This window comes from Prinia subflava, chromosome 1 (assembly GCF_021018805.1).
Source record: "Prinia subflava isolate CZ2003 ecotype Zambia chromosome 1, Cam_Psub_1.2, whole genome shotgun sequence".
Classification (NCBI taxonomy): domain Eukaryota; kingdom Metazoa; phylum Chordata; class Aves; order Passeriformes; family Cisticolidae; genus Prinia; species Prinia subflava.
The window spans coordinates 2,097,985-2,124,460 of record NC_086247.1 but is presented as its reverse complement, the minus strand read 5'-3'; the positions used below and the strand labels follow the sequence as shown (position 1 = coordinate 2,124,460).

General features: G+C 47.4%; 1 protein-coding gene across 2 annotated transcripts in view; it reads left to right on the top strand.

The window, feature by feature from the left end:
* ADGRB1 (adhesion G protein-coupled receptor B1) overlaps window positions 1-26,476 on the top strand; it is a 162,668-nt gene that overhangs the window by 95,183 nt on the left and 41,009 nt on the right. For both annotated transcript variants that reach the window (XM_063405525.1, XM_063405610.1), the window contains 5 exons: window positions 1,116-1,219; window positions 8,611-8,713; window positions 12,921-13,071; window positions 17,872-17,941; window positions 24,913-24,979. In XM_063405525.1, coding sequence (XP_063261595.1) covers window positions 1,116-1,219; window positions 8,611-8,713; window positions 12,921-13,071; window positions 17,872-17,941; window positions 24,913-24,979 — 495 coding nt within the window. The remainder of the gene's footprint in view (window positions 1-1,115; window positions 1,220-8,610; window positions 8,714-12,920; window positions 13,072-17,871; window positions 17,942-24,912; window positions 24,980-26,476) is intronic.

Here is a 26,476-nt window from a genome sequence, read left to right as displayed (position 1 = left end):
ACGGTGTGGTCACATCCTTAGAGGGCTGCCTGATTCATTCCCAAATTCATGCATAATTTACTTCCTTTTTTTTTTTTTTTTTTTTTAATCTCCTGTGCTAAGCCCTTGCTGTGTCAAAACCATCTCATCTCCATGAGTGAAGCGTGAGGTGCTGGTGCTGTGCCAGTCTAATGACAACCTTGACTGGGCTCCCTCCCCTCTGCAAACGGTGTGATCACCCTAAATAGAGGAGTTTTGGGTGTCTGTTCTCCGTGGGGCTCTGCCTCTCTCTGCCTTGCTGCCAGCAGAGATCACTGATGTGGAAATAAGAAACGTGCCAGGGGAAAAGAAATGAGCCTGCAGCAGAGAAAGCCAAATGGGATCGAGCTCCGAGCTCCTTGCTGAGGACAGGGCGAGTTCAGTGATATCAGCGTGGCAGATGTTGGGTAGTTACAGTCACAGGATGCAGAGAACTCCATCAGAGCATGTTTGCTCTTGATGTGGCAAGAGCTGATGTTCTTTTGTATTAAGTCAGGAAAAAAGAACCAATCCACACCAGGTTTTCCATCCTGTGTGATCCCATTCTATGAAAAAATGCCTTGTGTGGCAGTGTAAGAGCAGTGAATTGATGGATGGTGGGTCCCTGGGGAGGATACACATCTTTTTTTCTTCCCTTGCTTCATTTCATCCTTTTCCAGATGAATGTTTGTGGTTGGTGGAAAATTTTCACCTTTTTCATCCTCCACCCTTCATCACCTCCATCCCAGAAGAGCTCGTTTGTAATTGTTCTGTTATTGCTTCATTAATTATCTTCCCACTTTCACGCTGGCTATGAAGGGCCTGATCCTCCTCTCATAACCCACACCTTTCACATGCCTGCCTTCCATGGATCTCAGAATTGTTACCCAGGCTAGACACCAGTTTGTGGGAGCAGAATCAGGTCCAAAGGGAAAAACAAAAAAGGCTGGGTGAAGCAGAAACAGATCCTGGTGTCCTTCCCTGTTTGTTTGTATGCACAGTGTGATGTGAGGGGTAGCTGAGTGAACACACCAAAAAACAGGAAAGCTCCTGCCCTGAAATTTTTGTGGTAGAGCTGGCTGAACCTGTTTTTTAATCTCTCACTTTCTCTCTTTCAGAACATGGAAAAGGTGCTGGTCCCTTCTGTCACGTTAATTGTAGGCTGTGGAGTATCCTCGCTGACACTTTTGCTGTTGATTATCATTTATGTCTCTGTTTGGAGGTATGGCTTTCATTCTCTTCTCTTCTTTTTGGGGAAAGTAACTTTCTTTTGGTCTACACGGATCCTGGAATGTTTGCTCTGTGGTTTTGGGTGTCTGGTGCCTGAGGAGGAACTGTTCAGGAATGAGTGGGCCTTGCAGAAAGTCATCCTGGTGGCTTAGCTGGCATTATTCTCTCCTTTCAGTGCCAGAGAAATTAGCAGAGTGAAATTAGTGCCATGCCCTCATGTAGGGACATTGTTGCTTTTCCAAAAGCCTCGTGCTGGTTTCGATGCCTGTGTTGTACCCCAGGAAACCTTGTCAGAGGCGAGGTGGACACGCACGGCCTCTTGGCAGGCAGATGCTGCTGCAAGGTAACATCCAAACCTCCGTGACCTGCCACAAAAACATCTGGCCCGAAGAACTGACAGAACTTCTCAGGAGCTTGAGGATGTTAAACATTAAATTGTCTAAATAGCTCCCCAACCTTTTAGCTGCGTTTTTGCCTTCAGCTTCAGACGCACATGGGATCCCTCAGTACATCCCATTGCTGACAGCTCCTGTGCACAGGTCAGGTGGAACCTAAATTGTGTCGTTTGTGGAGGCTGAAGGGATTTTGGAGCAAAGCTTTGATAAACAATTGGCCCATGCCCCTGTTTGACACATCCTGGTGACTCTAAGCTGAAGGACCCGAGGTGTGCAAGGGATTTTCTCCCTGTATTGCCTTGAACAAGGTCTGAGATCCATGTCTCTCCTAAATCCGTGGCAAAAACGCTGAGACCTTCATGGCTCGACGCCAGGCAAAGAGAAATCAGAACCAGGAGAATGTCTGTGAAATCCAAATGGAGTGGCTGCAGGGAGTACAGCTGGGCATTACTGGTGATCCTTTTGGGAGAAGGGATCGGTGTGAGGCTCTTATTTTGTGCAGTGCTTCTTCTGAGTAGGGAGGAGAGGGTAAATCCCATTTGGAGATAGAATTGAGATAACTTTTTCTGCGCTTTGATAGAGGAAAGAAACAAGAGAGTAAAAACTGAGCAAAAACGCGTCTTTTTTTTTTTTGTTGATACTGTGACAGTGCATAGTGGCTGGTTAATTTTGGCAGCTGAAGACTGATCATGATAACGTTTATCTAGAACTCAGGTTTTTCCGTGCCTGGGGTATCATTGGATGTGCTCAAGTCCTTGTCCTCTCCTGCTTTTCCTCAGGCTGGGCGGCACTGAGCAGCGCCGGTAGGTGACTTACTGGGGTCACTGGTGTCAGGATCAAGTGGAAAGTTAGGATAGAAGATTAAAGAGCAAGCGTTCGAGCCTCACCCTCTCTTTCCTGTCAGAAACAGGGTCAGGATCTGAAACCCAAGCTCAGACATGAGGCTGAATCAGTTTGGAGCATGCCAGAGCCATTTGGAATAACATGATGTATTTTTTTCCAGGACTGTGCTCCCCCCTACCCCTCCAATATTTACAGTTATTTGAGGACAGTAAATTGCCTGACCTGTTTCAAATATGTTCTGTTTAATTTCTCATTCCACTCTTTGCCTTATGCCTATGCCCAAAACGATCAGCAGGAATGGGAGGACACGTTTATGGGAGGCTTGAATGGGTATTTCTGAGCTAGCCAAGGATGGACATGCATTTCCAAGTGATCCTGAGACCAGCTATATCTTGATTAAAAAGGGCTCTCTATCCTGAGTCTGTGTAAATATTTGTAAAGCATGATCGGGGGAATCTCTAGAATTTCTCTTTGGTGCGCTGAGTTTGTTCCATCTCTTCTCTGTAGATCATGTTTTCATGTTTTCCAAACTTCACAGCATTCCTGTGGCTGAGCCCTGAGCGCTCTGTGTGTCCTTTTTATTTTAGGCATAGCTGCTGGACGTGAATGTGCTTTCCTATCAATGGTCTCAGGAACTTTGTATTCAACATTATCTCCCGGCTCCCACTTTGTTTTGCCCTAAATGTTGTATATTCTGATAGACAGCAGCTGGAGGAGTGCTTAGAAGTGAAATCAGCAGTATTATTTGTCTCTAAAACAGAGGAGCAGCATCAAAGCAGTTCTTTTCCACCATGCTGGAGAGAAACTCCCCATGTCCTGGCTGCCTGATTTTGTGTGGAGAGCACTCACCAGGGCTCAGCTGTTTTGGGGAGCTTTGGCCGGAAAATTTCCCATTCAGAGCTCTGGACAAAGGCATCTGGAGCATGCATCCATAGACCCAGCTTGAGTATGAAACACTTCTGATGAATAAGCTCGCTGAGGCTGACAGTCTGGAAGCTTTCCCAGAATTTTGCCCAGCTAGGGTTTGTTTGTATATATGGGAAGCAGAAAGGAAGGGAGGGCGAGAAAGAGGGAGAGGAACACGGTGAAGAAAAGAGGGCAGAGTTAAACAGGGAGGCGATCCCAGCTTCGGGCTACACATCAGGGAGGAAATGAATTTACCCTCCACTCCCCATTCAAAACCCCCAAATAAAGGCTGCTCCTTGGTGGCACCTTCTCAGCCACTGGCATGAATGGCACGAGCTTTTTGAGGCGAGTGATCCCTTCGGACGCGGCCAACTTGGCACAGCCCCGTTGGAAGCTGGAAGTTGTTTCTGTTCGGCGGCTGTTGGTGGCCTGTTGGTGGCCTCCCTCCAGTTCCCAGCAGACAGATGGCTGCAAAAAATCCCTGCTGCAGATGGTGCATCTCTGGTCTTATTAGCAGGCTCGGCAGAGGGGTCAGTGACACAGTGGGCCACAGAAGTGGAGTGACCTTGTTCCGTCTCGGCACTGACTGTCCCGGGTCACAGCTGGAGGCACAATCCGTGTGTGGGCCACGTGCTCCACCACCCATGTGGGAAAAAAAAGAGGGGGGATTGCGAGAAAAGATTGAAAAAATGGAAAACGTGGAAGTGAAAAACTGGGAGAAAAGACCCAACCACTCAGAGGTCAGAACAGGTGAAATGACACCTCTTTTGAACCAGCTCCTCGGCCCACTGGCGTTTCAGGAGTGCCCCGATGTGTTTTCCATCCCTGAACTCACTGCGGCTCGGCAGCCTCTGGAATCAGTGACCTTTCCACAGCACGGGATCGATCCCTGCTATCGAGCAGCTCATGCACCAGCCCCGTCAGCGTGTGGGGCACGGCAGAGCTCTGTCCCTGGCAGCGGCTGGGTGAGAGCTGCATCACTGCAAGAGAACAGCTTTTCTCACTCCGGAGGATGGATTGAGTGGCTGTCAATGAGCTCTCGAGGGGCTGTTAACACTTGCTGCAAACCCAGGAGCTCTGCCTGTGCTGGGGATGCTGAGGCTCTCCTGGCCCTGGTGGGAGGTGGCAGGGATGAGTAAGTGGCTGTGTGGAGAGGGATGTGTGTACACACGGTGAGAAGGCAGCAGTGACTCAGTGTTTGTGGAGAGGAGAGGAGTCTAATGGGGGCAGAGAAACAGACTGTGGGCTTTTCCCACCTTTTCCATCTGTCTCAGCTGGTGCAGAGCTGCCCGCAGCGTGTGGGGATCCTCGCTGGTGACCAGTGACAGGAGTGGCTGGAGCTGTGTCGGGGGGGGGTTAGGTTGGGTGTCAGGAGATGTTTTTTAATTCAGAGGGTGGTTTAGCACTGGAACAGGCTCCCCTGGGAATGGTCACAGCACCAAATATTCCAGAGCTCAAGGAGCGTTTGGACAACACTCTCAGGCACAGGGTGGGATTGTTGGGGTGTCTGTGCAGGGCCAGGAGTTGGACTTGCTGATCCTTGTGGGTCCCTTCCAACTCAGGATATTCTGTGATTGCAGGACTCAGGCTGCAGCAGAAGCTCCCTAAATTAGCAGTGAGTTTTCCCCAGTTTTGTGGCTGAGCACAGCATATTTTGATAAGTGGACAGAATCCATGTATCAGTAGAGGGGTAGCAAGGCAGCATGCTGGAGTAGCTCTGTCTTGGCTGCAGATGTGTTTTTGGGCAAAACCCATCAAGTTCTACAATTTTTTCCCCCTCTGATACAAATTCCTGACTTCTTTGGCCAGAGGATCTGGAGAGGAGTGGTGGTTTCTTTCTGTGGAGCATCCTGTGCTGGAGAAGAGGAAATGGAACAAAAAAAAGAAGCATGGCAGGAGATCTTCTTAGAATTCTGGCTGAGCAGAAACTTAACAAGGAAATGTTTGGAATCCAGGTCAGGCTACCAAGGAGGAAGAATTGCCCAGGAATGCGGGATTGAATTAGAATGGTCAGAGCTCAGCTGCATTTGAAACTGGTCAGGGATGTGAAAGGCATCAGGAATGGGTTCTGGAGGTACGTCAGCACCAAAGGATTTCCCAGGAAAGCATTGGCCTAGTGTTGATTGGGACAAGCAGCCTAATGGATAAGAAAGTTAAAAAAGGTGAAGGTACCCAGTGCCTTTTTGCTGTGTTTTGCTGGCAATATTGGCTCCCAGGCACCCAAATTCCTCCACAGAGGCAGAATCTGGGGAATAAAATGCTCCCCACTGCCAAGGAAAAGAGTGACAAGGACTGTTTAAGTCATCTGGATGTTGGCAGATCCATGGGATGCATTGAGGGAGATGTTTGATGTGACTGTGGAGCCACTCTCTGTCACCCGGGGAGATTCCTGAAGGCTGGAAGAAGGCAAATGTTAAACCCACCTTTAAAAAGGGCAAGGAGGAGGATCCAGAGAACAACTGACTGGTCAACCTACACGGCCCCTGGGATGATTAAAGAGCAAGTGGCTCTAAAGGTTATTTCCAGGCAAAATGATGGACAAGGAAGCGATTTGGAATAATCAGTGAGGATTTATAGAGGACAGGTTGTGCCTGGCTGCCCTCTTTTCCTTTTGGAATGGGATGACTGCTTACATGGACAGCGGAGACAAGCAGCTGCTGTGGATTTTGACATTACCAAGGCCATTAACACGAGTCTCCAAATGCATTTTTTTATCTGGATTGGTGGTTTTATATCTGGATGGAATTCCTGCAGGATTTGAAGGTAGTGGTCGAAGGTTTGAGGCCTAATCAAGAAGTGGTCACCTCTGGCCAGGGTTGGTAGAGTGGCCAGCATTGTTTAAAGTCTTCTTTAACTACCTGGACAACGTTTGACACTGCTGAGGCCACTCCTGGAAAAGGTGCCCAGTTTTGGATCCCCCAGCACATTGCAACGAGTCCAGTGGGTGCTGAGGGAGCTGGAGAATGTCCAAGGAGGCAAAGGGAGCAAACTTAGAGAAGAGGAGGCTGTTAAAGAGCAGTCATGGAGAAGCCAAACAACTTGCAGAGCTAGGCAGGGAAAGGTCTAGAGGCACCAGCTGCAGCAGGAAAAGACCCAGCTGGATATAAAGCAAAATAATCCTTCACCACAAGAGCAGTTAAGTTAAGCAGTTTAGTGCTGTAATAAGTCAGCCAAGAGAGGTGGTAGCATTTCTGTTCCTGGTGATTTTCAAATCTCGATCAGACGAGACCCTGAGAAACCTGATCTGACTTTGAAATCAGTCTTTTTTTTGGGCACAGGATTGGACTGGGAACTTGAGAGGGTTTTGGGTTTTTTTTTCCCCCCAACCTAAATTATTCTGATTCTGTTCCTTGCCAACCCACATCTCATTCTTTGGAGGTTCAGGGAGCTGGAGAACAAGATAAATTCTTAGGGTGTGAAGGGAAGCAGGGAAAAAGGAGAGTTGGTTTAAGGGGGCTTAAGGGGGAAAAAGTCTTAAGAGAGCTGGATTATTTCCCCTTACATTAAAATACAGATTTATGATCAACTCATTTCTCACCTTTTTCTGACCAATGGAGACCTTAGAAGTTCATGGTATTAGCAGTGGGATCACAGTGTTGCTACACAGATTTATTACGTCTCCTTCCCACCAGGACAGAGCCCAAATCTCCCTTCCTGCCCTGTGGGAGCTGCTGGAGATTTGAGGTTTTACTTCACAAAATCAAAGCATGAATAGACTGAGGTCTCAGTACCCTCCAGCCACAAATGGAGGAGGGTCCAGGTGATGCCCAGGATTGTTTGGAGCCCAGTGAAATCAGGAAATTTGGGCTCAGCTGGGCTATGAAAGGAACCAGAAGCTCGTTTTTAAGCCTGTCAACCCAGTTTCGTGCTGAACTGGGATCCTACATTTTGCAACCTGTTCTGTGGCTGGGAGAATTTCAGAGAGAACTTGCTATAAACCAGATTTCCAACAGATTTAGTAGGAGTTCATGCTACCTTTGATTTTTATTTGCATCCAGGAAAGCATATCATCCTCACCATTCGTTTTTGTCTGAAGGTACAGCTCAAGGGGAAGTTAAAAAATAAAAGTTTTACAGCCTTCACTGGGTCTAAAGCACAGATTTACCCTTGGCAGGACACACACGTGCAGTAAACCCATCCTGCCCTCCTCATCCGAAACTCAAAACTCTGCAGCCAAGGCACGACCAACTCACTCTGGCTAAAGTTAATTAATGAAATTAAATTCCCAACATAAATAGTTGATGTGCTGGAATATAGGAAATAATCCTGCATTAGCCTCCAGGGATGAGCTGGTTGATTAATACATCTGTTTCTAATTTATGTAAGCATCAGCATCTCCTCTTCACTCATCTGGCATTCAGGCAGGGCGCTTGCAGCATCTCTGAGATAATTCACGTGTGCGAGTGTTGGTGTGGTCAGATCTTGAGTCAGTCCTTGAGGACTTGCACCTTTGCAGTTCCTTTTTCATTTTATTTGGTATATAAAAGTGCCTTCAAAGAAATTTCCCTCCGTAGCCAGTGGTTTGAATTAATCGTGGTGCACTTACCTCGGCAGCGAGCCTGGTTGGTGCTGTGCTGCAAATCAGAAATGACAAATTGCTGGCTCCTGCAAGGTGCTGAAGGCAACAGCTCCCTAACTGCTGTCCCTGATGTCCCAAACCCACAGCTGCAGTTACGTATTTGGCCTAGTTTGGAGAAGTGGTACAAAAAAAAAAAAAAAAAAAGAAGAAAATAAAAAAAAAATCCAAAAAATCCAGGAATGCTTCTCAATGCTTCTCACCCCAGGAGGGGATGTTAGGCTGAAGGAGGGGGAATGCTGAATCACACACACTTTGTTGTCAAGGTGCATGTGTTTGTAATCTGCTTCCATCGCCAGCATGCCCGTGGCTCTTGGTTGGGAATCTTTTCCGTGTGTTGCCTGTTTGTTTTCTTTCAAGCTCCTTCTCAAGCCCCCCGTGTCAAGTAGGCAGAGCTGAAGAAGATTTGCAGCACTCCACTGTTTTAGGAGGGGCTCAGGCTAGGCTGGCCCCTTGTTTGTCGGCTCCTAACTCCAGCATTGGTGGGGATGATGGAGACATCTTCTCCCCCTCCCTTCCCCCCTTGTTCTTGTCTGTCTAGCACATAAAATCTGCGGGGAAAATGACAATTCTGTAGAGCCTGGCCTGGATTTCTGCTTTTCAGAGGTCACCCAGGGCAGGCTGTGACAGGGTGGGTCTCCCTCCCCTCTTTTCTCACTGCAGGTACATCCGCTCGGAGCGCTCCGTCATCCTCATCAACTTCTGCCTCTCCATCATCTCCTCCAACGCTCTCATCCTGATCGGACAGACCCAGACCAGGAATAAGGTAAGGGAAGCGCTGGGGCTTTGTTTATTTGTTTGCTTTCCCCCTGATTTAGCACTGAAATGATCCATTCAGGCAGCGCTTCCTCATTTTTCCTCCATCTGTTAATTAGCGACGTGTCAAAGACACGGCTAAATGGCAGATTTCAATTTTCTCTCTCGCTCTCTCTTTGATAATTTGTCAGCATCCTCAGGGCTTTGATTAAAACCAATGTGATATTTTTGAATATCTGCCTAGAGTAGCTGGCACATGGCACGGTGAAGAAGCGTGGTGATTTGCGAGGCTTTAACCATTTTATTTTCAGAAAAATTACAAAGGCAGATTGAGAAAAGGCTTTAAAAAAAAAAAAAAACCCAAACAAACAACCTCTCAGCTTTACATTCATTTCTCCAGCAGTTTTTAATACTCCGAGCTGAAAATACTTGGCAGATGTTAATGAGCACAGGCACAAAACTGTCCAGGCTTTTTTGGGGATGGGAAGCGTTGCCAGATGCACCGTGGGCACTGCAGGGCCACGAGGGACTCGGAGCAGATCCCAGAGTGACTCCAGCAGTGCAGGCAAGACCCAGCGTGGTTTTCCAAGCCATGAGCACTGGTTGCTCTCTTCCCACAGACCCAGCGTGTGTTGCGTCCGTGACTTTTTTCCAGCTCAAGCACTTTCAGGTTCCCTGGTGATGTCTGGCGTGACAAATCACTGCTCACCATTAGTATTTTCCCGTTGTAAATTTTCCCATCTTCCCAAATGCTCCGACCATCATAACTGTTGATCCAAAAAACGTGAGGCAAGACACCTCCTCCACTCTTTCTGCTGCCAAAATCACAGTCAGAAGTCAAAAATTAGTTGTTAATTAACAGGAAATAGTGGCTAGCGGGGTTTTTTGAGCCCCTGCTTTGGCAACATGGACATGGTGTCACTGTTAGAAGCATATCAGGAATAAAATTTTTCCTGTCAGGGTGGTGAGGCACTCAAACAGGTTGCCCAGAGAAATTTTGGGTGGCCCAACACTGGAAGTGTTCAAAGCAAGGTTGGACAGGGCTTTGAGCAAGGAGAAAATCTTCCTGCCCATGGCAGGGGGTTGGAATGAGATGATCTTTAAGGTCCCTCCTAAAACTCAACCCATTCTGTGATTTTACAATTCCTTCAGAGAAGCTGAAGGATTTAGTGAATCAGAGACTCATTTCTATGGGAGGCCCTTTGGGTTAGGGTTAGGTTGTTTTAGCAAAAGCCTTCCAGCTGCTGGAGCCCTGTGCGTGTAGAGAAGTGTGGAAACAAGCAGCCAACTCTGCTCCTGCTGCAAAAGTGCCCTTCAGAAACTCCCTTCCCAAAGCAGAGTTGTCTTCCAGTGCCAACGTGGCTGGCAGGAAGTGGAGAGAGGGTAACCCAAGCTCCTGCTTTCCTTGGTTGTGTTTTGTGCCACACCAAATTCGTGGTGGGAGCTTCTTTCCATGGAATGAAACACTGAGGGATGCTCAACAGGACAAACCACGGCTGGACCTCCTCTTTGGTGGTTCTTCTTCACCTCAGGACAGGAGCTGGATGTGTTCCTCCTCTCCCACCTGCTCCAGAGCTCACTGTTATGAACCCAGGTTGTCCCTCGTGGTTTTTTTTTTTTGTCCCATGACTCTGGGAGTTCACTGTCAGAGCTGTTGGTGGGGATTCAAAGCTCCCGGCAGCGATGGCAGGAGGCAGATTAGCTCTTTGCACATCCATATGCATGAAACCCCAGAAATAGAAAGGTTATTCTTGGATTTCCTCTCAGCCATCTAGTAAACAGTCTCTGGCAGGCAACAGAGAAAGAAAACTGTACAGAGGGGAGACGAAGGAGTGTAAATTAAGATTTTATTCACATTCAATTATCGATAATAGAGGCGCCTTAAAATGTTGGTGATTGGTTTATAATTGCGGCTTCTCCGGGAGGTTTCTGCGGTATCGGCTTCCCTAGAAATATCAAATTCTCCCTGGATTTCCATCTGTGTAACCTCAAAGGCGAGATTCCACGCCTGGATTTGCTAAGCTGTTTGAAGATGAAAGGCCTGGGAAAAGGCTAAAAAGAAATTACAGTCAGCAGTGTGGGGATACAAAGGGAAGGGATGCTGCAGGAAGTGGCCGTGTCTCCGAGGCTTGTGCTGGAAGGGAACAGATTTCTCCTCGTAAAGGAAAACAAGGGCTAATGGCCTTGACAGGCTGACAAGCTCTGCTGGATCTTGGGACATCATATCCCTGTGCTGAGCCCTTCGTGGGGATGTTTGGTTTTCCCCACAAGGAAGGGAAAACCTGCAGCAGGGGTTGCAGAAGCAAATATTTGCTTGCCCGTCAGTTGGCCGAGTTCATTTGAGGCGATGAGTTCATCCTGGTCCAGCTGAGATGTGCATATTTCTCTTGTCTTCCCCTGCTCTCTTCTTCCCTTTCTATCAAAGCTATTCATTTGAGAAAATAAAAAACAAATTTATCTCTGTGGTGTAAAATTGTAAAGCAAAACTTTTCCCTTTACAAGGAGGAACTGTGTTGATTTGAAACAAAATCGAAAAGGCAAGGTGAACAGTGTTGTACCTGATAACAGTCAAAAAAGAAAAGGTTTCTAAAATAACAATCTCTTAAAATCCATTCCAGAAAGCATCCTCTGTTTGTAGCTGTTTCATATAGGGTTTGTAAGCTGATGAATAGGAACCACCTTTTTTTAGGATTCCTGTAAAATGTGAAAATTACTGGACATTAGCATATTGAGCTGCGTTATTTGTACTGAACTGACATCCCTAATCCACTTTTAAGCAGAACATGGAGGGATTTGGTGTCAAATGCAAATCTGGAACAAAAAAGACAGTTCCTATCTCAGGGAACACACGGTCTTGCTTTTATGCACAGCCTCTGATAACGTCGGGTGGTGCTGGTGGATGGATCGAGAGCAATCCGATAAAATCATGATAAAAGTCACTCTGTGCATGAGAGCTCTGCCTTCAAAGATGCTGGTGGTTGAAAAAAGAGAAAAAAGAGAAAGGTTCATTGACCGTAAAGCCAAGTCCATGTTTCCCCATGTAACTCAAAGCAAAGAAATTCTTGATTATAAACCTCCCCCTCCCCCAAATGCCTGAAACCATTTTTTTTTTTCATCCAGAGTCACTTTTAAAATCTATTTGCTCTCCCTTCTCGTCGGGAGCCACTGGAATTCCTTCCCATCACTTTCTTCTCGAGTCCATTGATTCACAGTTTCCAGCTCACAGATGGAGGGAAAACTGGCTGAGTGAAACAGAGCGGCACCAATTTGCACCAGTGAAAGATTTGGCCTTGCTGAGTTAAAACAAAGACGAGCTTGTCAGCTTTCCAGTCCATCTCCCTGGCACTCCGGGATTGTTCTTCATAATGCATTTGCCAGTTCTTTCCCCAGTTTAATTTTAAATGGCTTAAGCTGCCTGCATTTCCCTTGTGAGATTTCCCCACCAAGTAGTAGAGCTCACCATTATGAAATTCTTTCTAATCTAGGGGGGTTTTCTTTCTTTTTTTTTTCCCTCCTGTCTGCTGGTAGTTTTGTGCTCTTGGACAACTGTGCCCTCATGTTTGCAGTCCTTTCCCAGCCCCTGGCAGCTGTGGTTTCACCCAGCTCTCACAGCTTAACTCTTTCACTCAGCCCTGTTTTTCTGGCAGGGCCGCCATCCAAATTGCCTTCCTCAGATTTCATTTCCATGGCTGGGCTGCCAAACCTTTTGAGCTGAGATTAGTGCACTGTTTATTAACTACTCCATCCCCCCCGCCTTGAAAGGATCATGGCAATAGTTTGGATGTTTTGGAAATTAAATACAACTCGCTGAAGCCAAGAAAGCACCAGGATGGGATGTGTGCTCAGACTTCTAGTGGAAGGCGTCCCTGCCTGTTGTGACGGGGAGTTGTAATTAAATGATCTTTAAGGTCCCTCCCCACTCAAACAATTTTCCAATTCCACAATTCTTCCAAAGTGTTAACCATGGCTTTATCCTAAAGCTCATGCTTAAGAGCAGCTGATTTCCATGTAGTACATGAATTTAAAGCTTTGGTCTTTGCTAGGTCAAAGCTTGTGGAGGAGCCTGTCCCCTCTTTAACAGTATTTCTGTGCCCTGATCTCAGTGACTTTTCCTTCCAGAGCCCGGTTTGGAAGCGTCTCCCTGCACCTTCCGCTCTGCTCCCTGCCGCTCTCTCCGCCTGCCGCTCCTCTCACGTATCCTTTCCTCCTCTCTGCAGGTGATCTGCACGCTGGTGGCGGCTTTCTTGCACTTCTTCTTCCTCTCCTCTTTCTGCTGGGTGCTGACCGAGGCCTGGCAGTCCTACATGGCCGTGACGGGCCGGTTACGGAACCGCATCATCCGCAAGCGCTTCTTGTGTCTCGGATGGGGTGAGGACCCGGGGCTGCAGGAGGGGCCGGTGCTCCTCAGGACGCTTGGCAGAGCGTGCTTGGGACCCTTCCAGGGGTTTCCAGAAGGGCTGGAGTGGTTAAAAATAGAGAGCCATAAGCTGAGCCTCCTTCCCAGTGCACACAAAGACAGAGGAGTCGAGTTCAGGCTTCGGAGGGTGCTGCAGGGGTGGTTCCTCCTGGGGTTGGGTCTGTTTCTTGCTTTCTACTTTTCTCTTCCTGTCTCCCTCGGTGTTGGATGGGTTCTGTTGGTACGTGGTACCAGCCAAGAGAATCCTGGCCTGGACCAGCTGTGGTCAGCAGGACCAGGGCAGGGATTGTCCCTCTGGCACTGCTCAGGTCACACCTCGAATTGTGGGGTCAATTTTGGACTCCTCGCAGCGAGAAAGACAACGAGGTGCTGGAAAATGTGCAGAGATGGCAGTGGAGCTGGGGAAGGGTCTGGAGCACCAGGAGTGGTTGAAGGAGCTGCAGGGGCTCAGCCTGGAGAAAAGGAGGATCAGAAGGGACCTTCTGGCTCTCCACTGCTCCCTGACAGGAGGGTGCAACCGGAGGGGGCCAGGCTGTGCTCCTAGGTAAAGTAATAGAACAAGAGGAAACAGCTCCAGTTGCACCAGGGGAGATGGGATATTAGAGAAAATGGGATATTAGATGGGATACTAGGGAAAATTTCATCACTGAAAGGATGGCCAAGCATTTGAACAGGCTGCCCAAGGAAAGTGGTGGAATCACCATCCCTGGAAGTGCTCAAGAACCCACAAAGAAGTGACATTTAGGGCCATGGTTTAGTGTTGGACCTGGTTGGACTCGATGATCCTCGAGGTCTTTTCAACCTTAATGATTTTATGGTTCTGAGACTCTGCAGGGCAACCTGGAGTGAAGCAAACTCTGAAATCCCGTCTCCATGGCAGCGGCGCCTTTCGGAGACAAATAAACTGCGAGACTGCTGCAGATGCTTGTAACTAATTTTTCTCCCTCTGCCTCTGCCGTATGTTTAATTTATTAGCCTTAAATGATGCATTCTGTAGTAGAAAACAAATACAAACCCATAAACCTGGGCTTTCAAAGCGATAACAAGGGTGTGTTTGAAAGGAGCAGTGGCAAAAAAAAAGTAGCTGAGAAGCAGGGAGGGAAAGGAAAGAAAGGAGTGAGGCTGAGCTCTATTAATGTCTCATTTTACTACTGAAGTCTCACAGTTCACCCCAGGCAAGAGATTTCTGGTGCTTACCAAGCACCCTGATGTGATTTATTCTGGCACATCAAGAGCTGTCCTCGTTGCAGCACCTTCATCCCTTTAAGTTTTCCCTCCTAAGCTTTTGCTTACAATAGAGAATAAATTGTGTTATTAAAATCCAGGGTTTGCGTGTTAGCAGGAGCAGAACCATGATACCTGCAGAGCACAGGCTGCAGGAGCCTGGGTGTGCTCATGCATATGTTTATACCTCCTTGGTGACTCCAGCAACATCAGGGATATCAAATGTAACACACTAATAGCTTTCCTAGGTAATAAAAAGGGATTTTTTCCCCCCCTGATTTGTAAAAGCTGGGACAGATGGGCGTGTTAGCCAAGGGAATTTTGGATGAGCAACATTCACATTTGTAGTCTGTACAGATTAAAAAAAAAAAAAATCCCCCTACATGTGTAGAAGCATAATTTGCACTGCTAGTAAAATGTAGTCAGCTCTGAGCTAGGATGCACTGCTGATAAATGATGCATAATAACCATTTGGAGTAGGTTAGGACAAGAAATGAAGAACACTCCTGCCTATTAAGGTGGCAAGGGAATTTTGGATATTTAGCATCCTGCTAGACTTCAGCTGTAGAGCTGGGATTAATGGCACTTGTAAGAGGAAAGAAGCCGAAAATATGTTTTAAAGAGCATAATCTGAAGTAATTAGCACAATTCACTTTGTCATGGGCTGATTCTCCCCCCTTTTCCCTCTTTGCACATTTGCATTTCTCTAAGCCGTTGTTCAAGACGTCTTTGCCAAGTTCTCAGCTGCTCTCAGCTGTAGCTCATTGAAGCTGCAGAGAATTTCAGCAGCAGGGAGGATTATTTTTCATTTCTTCGGTCTCCTCTTGGATGTGCAACTTTGCAACTCGATTTTTAAATTATTATTAGTAATAATTATTATTATTAATGGTTCTTGTCTGTGCTTGGACAATGCTCTCAAGTTCATGATGTGGCTCTTTGGGTGATCCTGTGCAGGGTCAGGAGCTTGACTTGATGGTCCTTGTGGATCCTTCCAATTCAGGATATTCTCTGATTTAGAATAGACAGATAAATTGTTCCCTGGGAACAACTCAGTCATCATATTTAGCCCCAGTAAAGAAGAAATATTTTTTGTCAGGATTTTTATGACCCTGTTACAGTTTCCACAGCTGGATTTTTAATGCTGCCATAGCTCAGCCTGTGAGTAGGTCTTCTGCTGTTTACAACAAGAATGGCTCTTGGGAATTATTAGCAAACATTTTGTCTAGTGGAACATGATTAACACATGGCCTGATTCTCCTGTGACCTGGAAGTACAAAACTCTTCGAAACAGGTTTTGAATGGGTTTATTTGGAATTGGGAGTGTTAAATTCCCTTAGTGCAGAAAACCCCCCAAGCCTTGCTGGTACTGCCTGTACCACACCAGGTAGATGGAACAGGCCAGTCAGGAATAGATAATAATAATAAAAAAATTAGATTAAAATTTGATTTTTTGGTGGGGATTTTTTTAATCTAATCCCATCTAACTTTGCTTAAACAGCTCTCCTAGTGCTGCACCTCTCATGGTGATGCTCTTTGGCTCTTTAACTACCACGACATAGCTGCCACCTGTAGTAGCTGCTCCTTGTCCAGACCCATTCCCAGCCCAAACTGAGGCTTTTACCCAGCCTTGGAACGAGCCAGTCCCTGGAGCTGCCAAGTTCACAGCCCCACTCTGGATTTCTGCATAATTACCACGTCGGAGAGAAGCACTTTGCGAAGAACAAGTTGCTATTTTTGGCGGAGTCTTTGCCAAATTTCCTCTTTCCCAGGGTCTCTTGCACCAAGCTGAATTCCTGAAAATGTCCTTTCCTGTGTGGTTTCTTCCTGTGGGATGGTGTAATGATTGTAGGGAATGCAGCAGGCAGGGTTTATCCAGATGAGGTGTGAAAGGAGGCTCAGTGAGAGGAGCAAGAGTCAGTGACGGAAAAAAATGAGAAAAAGAGGAATAGAAAGGAAAAGGAAAAAAGGGAAAATGAAAAGGGGAAGGTGAAAGGGAAGGGAAGGAAAGGAAAAAGGAGAGGAAAAAGGAAAGGGAAAAGGAAAGGAGAAAGGTGAGGAGATTTGAGGAAAGGAAAGGAAAGGAAAGGAAAGGAAAGGAAAGGAAAGGAAAGGAAAGGAAAGGAAAGGAAAGGAAAGGAAAGGAAAGGAAAGGAAAGGAAAGGAAAGGAAAGGAAAGGAAAGGAAAGGAAAGGAAAGGAAAGGAAAGGAAAGGAAAGGAAAGGAAAGGAAAGGAAAGGAAAGGAAAGGAAAGGAAAGGAAAGGAAAGGAAAGGAAAATGGTAAGGAAAATGGTAAGGAAAATGGTAAGGAAAAAGAAAAATGGTAAGGAAAATGAAAAATGGTAAGGAAAATGGAAAATGGAAAGGAAAATGGAAAATGGAAAAGAAAATGAAAAATGGAAAGGAAAATGGAAAAGAAAATGGAAAGAAGAGGAGAATGGAAAGGAGAATGGAAAGGAAAGAAAATGGAAATGAATATTAAAAGAGACGCTTTTTAAACTCACTGCCTGTTGGGTTTGGGCTGATGAAACGTGACCTGTGCTTGGAAATCCCACATGGGAAGAGAAGCACCTCCCTGCAGGATAACCCTCAAATGCTCCTGATTCCAGCCAGCTTGGCCCTGTGGCTCCCAGCTTCTGCAGAGCCTCACTGTTAATCAACCCTGGGATGATCTGTGTTGCTGAGGAATCCCCTTCCCACAGGAATGTTGTTTGGAAGCCGTGCCTGCACATTCCTCAGACCTCCTGCAGTCACCTGCCATGACCTCTGCAGCTCAGGAATCAGGGCCTTGTCAAGGGGCACTAATCCCAGCTGGATGCTGATCCTGCTGATTCTTAATGGGATTTTCCCATCTTTGGTGTTGAGACAGCTTAATTCCTCCTGCCACCAGGAGGAGGGCTATAAAAAGCCACATGGAGACCTCCAGAGCTGAGGGACCTGATGTTATGAGGTGAACTCCAGACATTCCTTCAGGGAAAAGGGAGAGATGGACTTTGAACCTTCATAGGTCCTGGAAGAGACCTGAAACTCTTTTTCATTGTTGTTCAGAGGACCCTGCTGCATTACAGATCTAAGGGGACCTCTTTGGGATAGGGAAACTCAGTTTCCTTTTCTGTTTCATTTGGGGCAGGTTTGAACCTGGGTTGCTCATCCTACACTGAATGCAAACAAAGCTCTTAATCTTTGGGTCCTTGGAGCTGGGTTGTGGCTGAATATTCCAACTTGACACCTTGAAGTACCTAAGAATAAAATAAATCAATTTTATGCATCTGAATCTACTGGAAGAGCCCTCACAACCTCTGACACCACAGCAGGGCAGGAGCTGATACCAGGTCATGGTATTTATTTAAATAACAGAGGTAATTAAAGCTCTTGCAAGTAGTCCTGAGGGTCCTGAGCTCAGTCCCTGCCACAGAACCGGTCTGAAATGGATGCTGCTGGAATAACTGGGAGAGAGGAGGAATATTAGGTGGGAGAAGGGCTGCACATGTGATTAAATGACCAATTCCCTCCTGTTCCATTTCCATAGGGCTCCCTGCCTTGGTGGTTGCCATTTCCGTGGGATTTACTAAAGCCAAGGGATACGGCACCGTGAACTAGTGAGTAAAGGATTCCCTTTTTTCCTTGTTTTATCCTCCCTCCTTTTTGTCAAAACCCAGTCACTGACCCACAGGAGACAGACTGGGCGCTAAATTTCCATGTGCAGGACAATTCCTGCATCCCTGCCTCCTCAATCCATCACGTGACCAAGCTGGATTGTATCTTCCTTTAAAATCATGTCCATAGGGACTAATTAGGTTTAACTGTTGTATTTGTGACACCACTTTGATCTAAATACCTTTTACTTAGAGCTTTTTAATGTATTTTTTAAGGGGAAAAAATGTGGAATGTTTAAAAATTAAAACCAGCTTTTTTTTTCAATCTGTTTTTGTGCTTGATTGGCCCCACATTTTCAAAACAGCTCAGCTCAGTTGTAGGCAGCAGAATGAGCCTGGCTTGTGCAAACCAGGGGTTTGACAGCAGCCTGTGTTCGCCTGTTTTCCAAATTCCACAGGTTTTGTCTTTGGGAAGCTTTTATGTGCTAATAATGGGGGAAGGAAAACAGAAAAAAAATAATGGAAGAGGTAAAAAATGCATCAAGGCTGGGCTCACTCAGAGCCGAGCATTAGTATGACTTTATATGAAAAAGGAAAAAAAGAGAAAATATTTTTTCCGTCCGTTGTGAAAAAACCTTAGAAATTTCACGCATAGTGACAGTTCAAGGATAATATTTCACGTAGCAATAAGTCAGGCTGTTCCCTGCTGCATCCCATCATTTTCCAGAGCCTTCCTGGGCAGGGGTTTGCAGCCCACACGGGCGATGTTTGGGACAGGAGCTGTTGATGTGGCCGGCAGCAGAGGAGGCTTCGATCGTCCCACTGAGGAAATGTCATGTGGAACCTCCTGCTCCCCCTCAATCCTGCACACCCACAGCCAAATGGTCCAGGGTTTGCGTTTTTTAATTGCAGGGGAGAATTAAAGCAGCACAGCAGCGTTCTCTGTTTGCTTGGCAGCCTGAATGCTGGTGTGACAGAGGGCTCAGGATTGTGGATTTCTCCAGTACAAATCCACAGACAGGGTTCCTGAAGTCTGTGCTGGCATCAGGATGCATTGGCTGTCCCACCTCCAGTGTGTCCCAGTGGAGAGGGACCCCTTGGTTGTTGTGGGACTCAGGAGAGGACAAAACACAGCCTGGTTTGCAGAAACATCACCAAATCCCAAATGAATTCCCTTTGGATTTTCCGTGGGTCAGCTGCTTCTGGTGCTTGGCTCCAGAAATCCACGAGAACAATTCATAATGAACAAGCCTCAGGGAGATGGGAGGGAGGTCCTGGAGATTTCTGCTTCTCTTTTTGTTGTTTATAGACTGGTGGGAATTGGTGCACCAAGCTTTGTGGCTCTGTCAAAGATGTTTAAGAGTTTTTTGACCACACAAAAGTGTCTGGGCGGGGAAGGGAGGGAGGTGCAGGAAAGCCCTCCCTGTTTTCTGCCCTGGACCTCTGTGCCAGCATCTCCCACCCTGCAGGCTGCAGCCAGGAGGGTGCCAACATGTGACAAAACCTGCTGGGCTCCTGCTTTGCACTCAAGTTGGCACAGGGTGAGGTGGAAAAGAGGCTGGGCTGACTTCACAGCGTTCCCAGGGGTTGTCTGGTCACACCAGCCCTCCTCCTTTTGCTGCCAATCCTCTGATTCCTTTCAGCCCTGAAGACTCTGTCACTCCTGGCATCCAAGGGCTGGATGCGTGGGGATGGAGGAGGATCCCCTGCTCCCGGTGTCAGGATGTTTGTCACCGGAATTGTGCTGGTGTGGCCTTCACACCCCAGCGAGCCCAGCTTGATTAGTTTGGTTTCATTGATCCTTGTGGGTCCTTTTCTAGGATATTCCGTGGTTCTGTGGTCCCTCCTTTTGCCTCCTTTCCACATCTCCCAGCGTGGGGTGAAGCTGGTGAGGCCCACCAAAGTCATAAGAACAACAGTTCCTCTCAAGCGCAAAGATCCCATCAGGCATCCCCAGCGCTGCCTTCCTGTTGTAATTCCACAATTTGGTACCTTCCAGGACCTAAAAGACATACAGGAAGGCTGGAGAGGGACTTCTTCTAAGGGCATGTAGGGACAGGACAAGGGAAAATGGCTTTGAGCTGAAGGAGGATAGATTTAAATTGGATGTTGGGAAGGAATTCTTCCTTGTGAGGGTGGTGAGGCCCTGGGACAGGCTATCCAGAGAAGCTGTGGCTGCCCCATCCCTGGAAATGTCCAAAGCCAACTTGGACAGGGCTTGGAGCAACCTGGGATAGTGGAAGGTGTCCCTGACCATGGCAAGGAGATTGGACAAGATGCTCTTTCAGGTCTCCTCCAACCCAAACCATTCCATGATTGCCTGAATTTCTGCTGGAATTGGCTTTACCAAGAGCCAGAGTTAAACAGAGCTCACTTGCACTGAGTGGTGGGTTCGCAAGCCCTGATGCTGAATAAAATGGAATAAAATATCTGTAAAGAGAGTTACATTTACACTTTTGTGCATTTTCAAACACAAAACACATATTGCTGAGTGTCCATCCAGGCAGGGCGCCCCGACAGACTGGAGTGCATTCACACTTAGCCCTGTTTTCCTGCTCAAAAAGGCTTAAAAGCTCTGGTGCACTGCTGTGGGGGGAGATCCTTGGTTTTACCTCTCCTCCAGAGCAAAGTCAACACTGCACAGCAGCAATTACAGAGCTCCAAAACTCCAAAACTTGAGCTTGGATATTGGGAAGAAATTCTTCCCTGGGAGGTTGGTCAGGCCCTGGCACAGGTTGCCCAGAGAAGCTGTGGCTGCCCCTGGATCCCTGGAAGTGTCCAAATCCAGGTTGGACAGGGCTTGGAGCAACCTGGGATAGTGGAAACTGTCCCTGCCCATGGAAGGGGGTTGGAACCAGGTGATCTTGAAGGTTCTTTCAGCCCAGTTTTGTCTCCAGTGAGCACTCATGGGGCATTTCAGGTGGGCTCTGCAGATTTTTAAGACCCAATATTTCCAGCTGGCAGAAAGAAGGAAAAGCTTTAATCACAGCACATCCCTCCCTCCCTGGGAGGGAGGGGACAAGAGGTGACAAGATAAACCACAAGGGACTTTTCAAAACCAACATAAACCACACAGAGCCTTTTAAAGCATCTTCCAACCCTACAATTTCCGGGTCCCAAGAGCAGTGCATGAGCTCTTGTGGTGGAGGTGGACAAGTCAAAGTAGGGCTCTGATATTTAGGTGAACATAGAATTTATCACTCAACAGCAGGGTTTTTTCTCATCCCATTCACAGAGGTAAAAACACCCCTGACATCCAACTAACAGGAGTGGTCACGAGGGCATTCTGGGGACAGCTGCAAGTGTTGAAGGCGTTGCAGAATTAATCTTGGTGTTAGAGACTCTCAGGGCAAAGCTGGTGGAAGGGGCAGGGTGTGAAATGTGTGATGTGTCTTGAGGCTGGAAGTGCCTCAAGTCCAGCTGGATCTTCAGGATGTGCCAAAGGTGGCCCAACCACGGTGGAACAAACTCCATCAGGATGTTCAGCCTGGGACCTCAGCAGGATTTCACCCCCTTTGGTCCTGGTTTTGGGGTTTTTTTTGGTTTTTTTTTTTAATTGTACGTGGGATGAAGCTTTTCTCTAACAAAACACAACTGAGCAGCAGGACAGGGGTTTGTCCCGCCAAGAATTGTCCCATCAAAGGGTTGCCCGTGTCTCCAAGCTTTGATGCAGAGATATCAGAGCCAGTGGAAAGTTTAGGGAGCTTGCAGGATGTTTAATATTTACCATTTAGCTGGCCAGACTGCACTGAGTCATACATTGAGGAGGGAGAGAGAGGTTCAGATTAAAAATTGAATATGTGCTGCAGGATTTGGAGTGTGTCTGTGTTGTTCTGAGAGTGGTGATTCCCAGCAGCCGTTCACTCAACCTTTATTACTCAGGACGCTCCAAGAAGGGGATTTTTCCTTTCTCTTGTCTGAAATGCATTCAAAAGAACATTTTTTTGTGGTTTGGAGCATGCTGGGGCAGGGTGGAGGCTGCACTTCCAGTCTCAGAGAAAGTCTGGGGGGTACCAGAGGTCTAAAGGATCTGCCACTGATCACCTCCTTAGATTAGGCTGAGTGCCGGAATAATAACTCTGCTTTTAGCTGGTGCTCCAGAGACTGCCTCTGGACTTCTAAAGCCTCACAAACAACCTCCTAAAGCTTCAAGTGAATAATTGAGGTTGTGCCACTGGCACTGGGAACTCACATCCTCCCCCACAAGAGAGCCCATCAGAAGTTTTCTGAGAGCACAGCCTGCACACAGCAAATTTCTCGGGGTCCTGGAGTGTCACTGCATCGGGGCTTTTGTGGCCCCCAGGTATCTCAGCAGCTTCTGGGTTAATCTCTGGATAAGCACAGGTGGGCTAGCCCCGATTCCCGACTGCAATCTCAGTTACACAAAATGTTCTGTTGGTGCTGCCTAATTTTACACAGGTAAAATTGAGGTGGGAGCTGTTGCTGGCAGGGCTGGACAGTGTGGAAAAGGGCTCAGTGGCAGCCAGCGCTTCCCAGGACCAGGACAAAAGCCACCACCTCCCATCTGTGCCGTGGCAGAGTCACAAAATGATCAGATGGTTTACAAAAAAAGGATTTTTTTTCTTTTGTGCTTAACACAAGAGCTGCTGTCAGTCGAGGAAACACTGTTTAGGAATTGTTAAACCATTCACTTCCTTCCTTCCAGTGATAATTTTATTTTAAAAAATCGCTGAAGAGATCCCTTGGAAAGTACGAGGGAACCTCGTAGCAAAATGCAAATATTTTCTGTGCCTCGTAGGCATGAGGTTAAAGCATCTCCACTAGGCTGGGGTTTGCTGTCACTTCTGTCTCTTGGATATCCCTTCACCCTCTCCTTTCCCCTGCTGGCAGCCAGCCCCTGTGACAGCCTCAGAAACGCTTTGATGAAGTGCTGTGGCAGGGAGGTCAGGCAGTCAGAAGGGATCAGGGCCGGTGCTGGGTGATGTGTGATCTCACCTTCACAATTCCTGACGCTCCCGGGGGAGCAGGGGCTGCCAGGGACCCCACAGGAACAGAACCCTCTTTGCACCGAGTCCTCGTCACTAATTGCAGTGCAGGAATGTCAGGTTTCCTCATCTGAGCCACCAGTGGGAAGAGGCACCGAGAAAAAACATCTCAGAAATCAGAGTAGAGCATTGGATAAAAAGGTTTGGACAAGGACTGGGATTTGGGAGGCATCCTCCTGCATTTAGGGAGACCTCCAGTCATTACAGAGCTCCAGAGCTTCATTTTTACTCCCTCCCCCCTCAGCTGATTATTCGTTTTATTATTACAGCTGCTCAGACAGCTTGTGACAGAGCAACTTGCTATCAGGAAGAAATCAGAATTGATTAAATTAGCACATTACAGGTTTAATTTAGACATAAACAAGATTCAGACCTTGGAGAAAATCAGAATATGCTACTTTTTCTCAGTTTGAAATACATCTCTTTTTTGAGGTGTCATTTCAGAAATGTTCCTTGTTTTGGGGTGAAAATAATTACATTTTTTGCAACTGAGATGTAATTTAAAAAGACGAGGCTGATCAACAAAGCTGAAATGTTTCCAGGAAGACTTTTTTTTTTTTTTTTTTTTTTTTCCTGGGAGCATCAATTTGCTCCTGATGCAGGAGGAAAGCATCTTGCTGAGGGCACGGCAAGTGAATTACTGCAGGGTGAGTTAAGAGCTTGGAGAAAGTTCCCTCTCCATTGTGGTTTCCTGCTCTTCTCCTGTGGTGAATGCACGGTGGTTTCCTGCTGAAAAAGGATTACTCCATCCCACATTTTCTCCAGGGTTCTGCCCTGTCAAAGCGTGCAAACTTTCCTAGGGGCTGCTGACACCGTGGAAATTCCCATCCTCTCCTGCTCTGGAGCATTTAATTTGTGTGTCCATGCCCTGAATTGCTGGATTCCCCACTGAAAAACAACAAAAAAAAGGGAATTTCAGCTCCAGTGCTGCTGTGGGTGTTCATGGCTGTCACAGAGCCTCAGGTTGTTTTTGTCCAGCCACCTGCTCAGGCAGGTCACCTGGAGGTGGCTGCCCCAGGGCTGTGCCCAGGTGGCTTTTGGATGTCTCCAAGGATGGAGATTTCACAATGCTCATCCTTTGGGAGGGAAAAAAGTGTTTCCTTCCTGACTTCACAGTCAGACATGGAAAACAAAGAATCATGGAATGGTTTGGGTTGGAAGGGACCCTCAGGGTCATCTCATTCCAACCCCCTGCCATGGGCAGGGACACCTTCCCCTATCCCAGGTTATCCAAGCCCCATACAACCTGGCCTTGGACAATTCCAGGGCCTCAACCAAGAGGTCTCAAACATGAGAGCTCCCTCAGTTTGAGAAGGCACCAGGCAGTTCAGGAGCCCAAATTCCACATCTGGCCAGTGCAGAAGGGAGATGTCTTCTCAGGTTATGTGGTGTGAGGGAGAAGGAACGAGCCGGTTTTCAGAAAAGGCACCACACACCTCAAATTCATCTTATTCCATAAGAAATTCCACTCAGGAATGCTGTGAGTTCCCACCTTGGTGCTGTGTTGTTAAATTTCCCCATGGAGGCAATCTCAAAGCGGGGGAAGAAATGAACCCCTGACAGACACAGGGGTCAACAAATGAGCAGAAGAAAATTTCCACTCTTTCCACTCTTTCTCCCACGTAAGGAGGACAAGAGCATCATCTTGCCAGCAAAACGCTGCAGCTGCTCCCAGGACCTGGTCTGAAACAGAGCACTCTCCTTAATTTTGCATGAATTCCCCTGTCAAATGTCATCCTGCGGGCAGATCCCCAGGCAGAGGAGCCTTCATGCAAGTTCAGGAGAAATGGGAAGCAAAACTCGCTCGGTTTAAAGTCTGAGTTGTTTTTTGTTGTTCTTTTCCTTTTGCTTTTTGCCATGGGGTGTCACCTCCCAGGCTGAACTCTGCAGGCAAAGGGAAGAAGCCAACAAGTGCCTGTTGGGGACATTTGCCACTGGGTGACTTTCTCTTCTCTCTTCATTTTCCAGCTGCTGGCTGTCATTAGAGGGAGGACTCCTCTATGCCTTCGTGGGACCGGCGGCTGCTGTCGTTTTGGTATTTAAGCTTGTCTGAAAGATTTTTTTTTCTCCTCTATATCTTATAACAATTTCCTTGTTCTTTCAACCCAAGAATGCCCTTTTTTTTTCCCCACTTGTGTTTTGAAGAGCTTCCTCCTTCAGGAATAACGAGCAAAGCCAACAATTTGGGATGGGGTTGATGCTGGAATGTAATGTGCCTCAGCTCTCAGCCTTGCACCTCTGTCCTCACTGGAGCCCCCCTAATACCTGATTCATGTTTTACTTTGGTTTTGCTCTGTCTGGGTGGAATTGCAGGATGATGGTGGAAAACTCTGACACTGACTCCTTGAGAAAATGCTGTTCCTGGTTGTTTTCAGACCAGGCTGTGCCCTCACAGCCAGCTTTTGTTCCTGGTCCATCCCACGCCAGTGCATGTGAGCAGATTTCCTTGTTTGCAGGTGAAATTGAAATCTTCAAATCAGTGCTGAGGAGGGTCCCTGATGACCCTAAAAGTGTCACGTTTGCTTTGAATTCAAAGAGAAGGGCAGGGTTACAGGGGGCATTCCTAACCTCCAGCTCCTGCATGGGGAGTCTGTTCTTCTCTCCCATCACCCCTTGCTCCAACACAGCCCCAACACCAACCTTGGCTGGTTATTATTTGAGTTTGAGGTGTCATTCAAGAGGTGACACTCCTTCCCTGCTGCTGAGGCCTCTCTGACCATGGGAAACCTCAGGGCTGAAAGAATCTGAGAACTGCTGCTCCCCCAGGAAATCCCTCCTGCAGCAATTTCCGATGGGTTTAAAGCCAGCTTTGAGCCCCCACATCTTTCTGCAGTTTGTCTCCAGCCCACTGTTCCATCCAGTGGAGGAGCTTTGTGCCCTCTGAGGCTTCAGAGCCCTGGAGAATCCCACTGGAATGGGGCTGTTGACACTCCCAATTCCTTTTTCAGTTCAGGCTTTTGTTTCACGAGGCGCCTGGGGGATGAAATGCCCCGCAGCAGGAGCTTACAGGAGAATAACTCCACAAAAGCTGGGGCTGCCTCTATTCTCAGCGCTGTCACTGCACATCAAACCACCTTGCTGCCATCGTTTCATCACTGGTGACAAAGAGAAAAGCCAGCAGCCAGCCCTCCTCTGCAAGGAATCAAAGGTGGTGTGAGTTGAGGGCTTTCATGTGGGGTTGTGACACAGTGATTCGGAGGGAGGAAGCTTTGGTAGTGCCCAGAGTCACTCTGCTGCCTCAGACCACCTCGCTTTTGTCGTGCCAACAACAAGCAAGGAAAGTGATCTTTCTCTTTTTCCTTCAAGCTTTTGAAGTGTGAGGAAAACACAGGAGCCTGCTTCCTGTGTGACAGCTCAGTTTTCCCTCACCATCAAGCTGGGGAAGGGAGATGTCCTCACAGAGGGGCCAGCACATGCGAATGGTGGTTCCTGCAGCTGAATTTGGGAAGTGGTGAATCATCTCTGGGGGTGTCTGGCCCTGATCAGCACCAGGAGTGAGGCCACACACCTCGTTTGGACTCCCTGACTCATT